The 3373-nt window shown below is 38.1% G+C and overlaps 1 protein-coding gene across 1 annotated transcript; it reads left to right on the top strand.

Moving 5' to 3' along the window:
• The first annotated feature begins 255 nt into the window (after positions 1-255).
• On the top strand, positions 256-2745 carry LOC107487981 (late embryogenesis abundant protein 14). The gene is made up of 3 exons (XM_016108680.3): positions 256-658; positions 1088-1191; positions 1339-2745. The coding sequence occupies exons 1-3, from the start codon at positions 450-452 to the stop codon at positions 2148-2150; spliced, it is 1125 nt and encodes a 374-aa protein (XP_015964166.1). The 5' UTR covers positions 256-449; the 3' UTR covers positions 2151-2745.
• The last annotated feature ends 628 nt before the right edge of the window (positions 2746-3373 follow it).

Genomic DNA, 3373 nt, shown 5'->3' with positions numbered 1-3373 from the left:
AAAAATTGCTGGCTCCCTAGCATTGCTCTAATTTTTAATCTTTTATTATTTTTTCTCATATTTATTTTTGGTCTCATTTATAAAATTAATGATGGAATTATACTTTACTCTTTTAATTATTAAACAAAAAATTAAGAGGAACTATTTCTTATAAATTAAAAAAAAAATATTTGAGCGTAGTTAAGTTGGAGAAAAGCGGTGTCGTAGGGGGAGGCAACCCGTTAAAAAGAATAGAAAGTTAGAAACCAATGAGATTGGCCGCCTTGCGGACCATGCGGGCTCCCAACACGTGGCAAAAGCTGGCGCCGTTCACCCTCTATCTTCGGCCACATGTTCCTTGAGTTCCTGCATTCCGCGAACCGCCTCTACCATTTCGAACATCTTAAAGACCTCAAAGGGAAAAAAATCTACATTCATCGAGTCAAAGAGGGAAAGAATAGAAGAAGAAAATGAGAAGCATGAAGGTATTGTATGTGGTGGTTGCATGTGTGGTCATGTGTGTAGGAATGTGCAGGGGTTGGAGTGATGTTGATGTTGTTGTTATTGAAGACGCTAGAGCCACAGCAGAGGATGCCAAGCGTTTTGCTCAAGATGCATTCTACGATGCCAAGGAAAAGACCGGTTCTCTCGCTGATTGGGCTCACCACAAGTTCTCTGAGTAATCCTTCTTCCCCTTCTTTCAATTCATCCTAATCATCCATCTCATTTTAGTTAATTAATTAATAGCTAGTACAACTTCTGTGTTTTAATTTCTTTCATTTGATCTTACGTATTCCATGCATTTAATCAGGTCACCTCAAATGATTTGTATGGTGTGAAGTTAGTTATTATTCATTTCCAGCATGTTTGACAAATTCGCATTGAGTAACATTCTAACACGATTCTTTTTTATTAAATCACAAAGTGAAACTTTTTGCTTTTTCATTTGGCCTCATTCCATCATTTGAAGTAGATGGCCAATCCTCAATAGTGCAATTCAAATTGAGACGACTGACTTGGGCGGTTTATGCTGCATAGTGCTTAGATCAAGCCAAACTTTACATTTTATCATTTCATTATTTTCACTAGTCTTCAATTATTGTATCAGAAATTGGTCAGAAAATGATCTTGGACAAGTGGCTAATGACATGAAGTATAAAGCTGAAGATGCTGCCTCGAGGGCCACAGAGTCATTCAAATCTGCAGCATCCGGTATTTGCTGAATCTTTGCACTTTCTTTTTATGATTCTATTGTGAATTTAACTTTCATGCAATCATCATATTGTGCTACATAGTACAGTATATATGGTTAAGTCTCTCGCACTTAATCCTGGAATGGCCTTTGTCTTGTTTATATAGGAGCTTCAGAGTATGCATCTCAAAGGGTAGCAGATGCTAGGGAAGCAGTTTCAGGAGCCATGGGGTATGGAAGGGAAAATGCTGGCCAGGCTTATGATGGAGAGGGCGAAATCATCAGAATGCCAACAGATAGAGAAACTGATGCACAAATCATGATGCAAGAAGCCATGGGTAATGCCAGAGAAAGAATTTCAGATACCTATGAGAATGCTAAGGAGACGATGTACTCCGCGTCGGACAAGGCTTCAACCATGGCACAAAATGCTAAAGATAACATGGCCGAGTCCATGAGTTACGGAAGAGAGAGAGCAGCCAATGCTTATGAGGAGGGTAAGCAGAAAATGAACATGGCTTCGGATATGATGTCAGAAAAATTGTATGATGCCAAGGACTCAATGGGTGGGGCAGTGGAATATGCCAAGGACAAAGCAAACAATGCTTATGATGGAACCAGAGAAAGAATGAAGATGGCTTCACAGAGAACCTATGATGTAAAGAATAAAGTAAAAGGAGCAATGGAGTATGGAAGAGATAACGTAGGCGATGCCTATGATGGAGCCAAGGAGCAAATGAACATGGTTGGAGATAGGGCCTATGATGCTAGAGACAAGATGGGTGGGGCAATGGAATATGGAAGACAAAAAATGGCAGAAACTTTTGACCAAGCTAAGCAAGAAGTTGGTCAGGCATACCAGTCAGCAAAGGACACCATGTCCAGGGAGGCCAAGGATCGTTACGAAGCTGCCAAGGAGAAAGTTTCAGATGCCACAGCGAATCTTGGAGCTTCCATGAGGAACACCCCATATCTATGAGGGTATGTTAAGTTCCCTACATACAAATATAAGAATGTGTCTTTCAGTTAGTCTTTTGTCTTTTTCTGCAAAGCTATCGAGTACTATTTTCTTCTTGTAATGTGTTTGTTTTGTTAAGAGATGCAAAAGCACTTGTGAAACTCTTTCCTTATGAAAATGGGAACACAAGTCATGTGTTCTTGTCCCTAATGGTAGGAGATGTATTTGTGTAGATTCACACGGGTTTTGCACTTTGCAGCCCACTATAGGCTATGTATCTAGACTGAGATAATATTGTGCAGTTAGTGTATCCTGACTTTGATTATGTTGTTGGGACCCTTTATTAACATGCGTGATTTGTCATATTTGTTATAATGAGAGCATAATCATCATATGAACGATGCATGGTGTTATTAGAGGAAATCCCATCTCCTGTAACTATGGTTGTATTAATTATATTGATTAGTGGTTTTCCATAATTTATTGGGGGTCCACAATCCACACCCCTCCATGAGTCGGCTATATATGTGATGTACGGACCTGTTTTCATAATATATCTTATACAAGTTTTCGATTCTTGATAGTTTCATGGTTAGATGTTTACTCCCTTAATTAAAGGAGTTTGTGGCTCAATAGCTAGACGCTCATCAATATCTTACCCAACCAAAGAATAGTGGCCAAGTAACTACTAGGTTAGAGTAAGATAGGAAACTTTGCACCAAGCATGGGCATGATCCCTAGCTTATATTATTATTATTATGGACCAGAATACCAGATCATCATGTTGCCAACTAGTTATTGGTATTCCATTAGATATCTCTAGATCACTTAAACTGCTCTGGCTATTAGGTGAAGGTGTTTGACGTTTAGAATTTTATTTTATTTTATATTTTTTTAAATCTTAAGAAGACTAGTGGCTATTAATGCTAAGGAGTCAATATTTTTAGTGGAAAAAGTAGTGTTTTCCTAATATTAATTCAAATACAAAGTAAAAATAACACACTGACAAATATTGGTCACTTATACGACCTCTATATGACTTGGTTTGAGTGCACTGAAATGTATGTGTACTCGTATATTTTTCTTTTATTTCAGAACAAGGAGAAACGAGATTATTGGATGTTGGTTCAATATCTATGAAATGCATGACTAAGTTTATTGGTTTTCATGATTATTAGAGTTTCAGTTATCCTGGCATTTTCTTACGAAACCCTCATGAATGTAGCACTCAGTGCAAGCCTTCT

This window comes from Arachis duranensis, chromosome 5 (assembly GCF_000817695.3).
Source record: "Arachis duranensis cultivar V14167 chromosome 5, aradu.V14167.gnm2.J7QH, whole genome shotgun sequence".
Lineage (NCBI taxonomy): Eukaryota > Viridiplantae > Streptophyta > Magnoliopsida > Fabales > Fabaceae > Arachis > Arachis duranensis.
The sequence above is the reverse complement of the archived record's forward strand: the minus strand, read 5'-3'. Positions and strand labels throughout refer to the sequence as shown.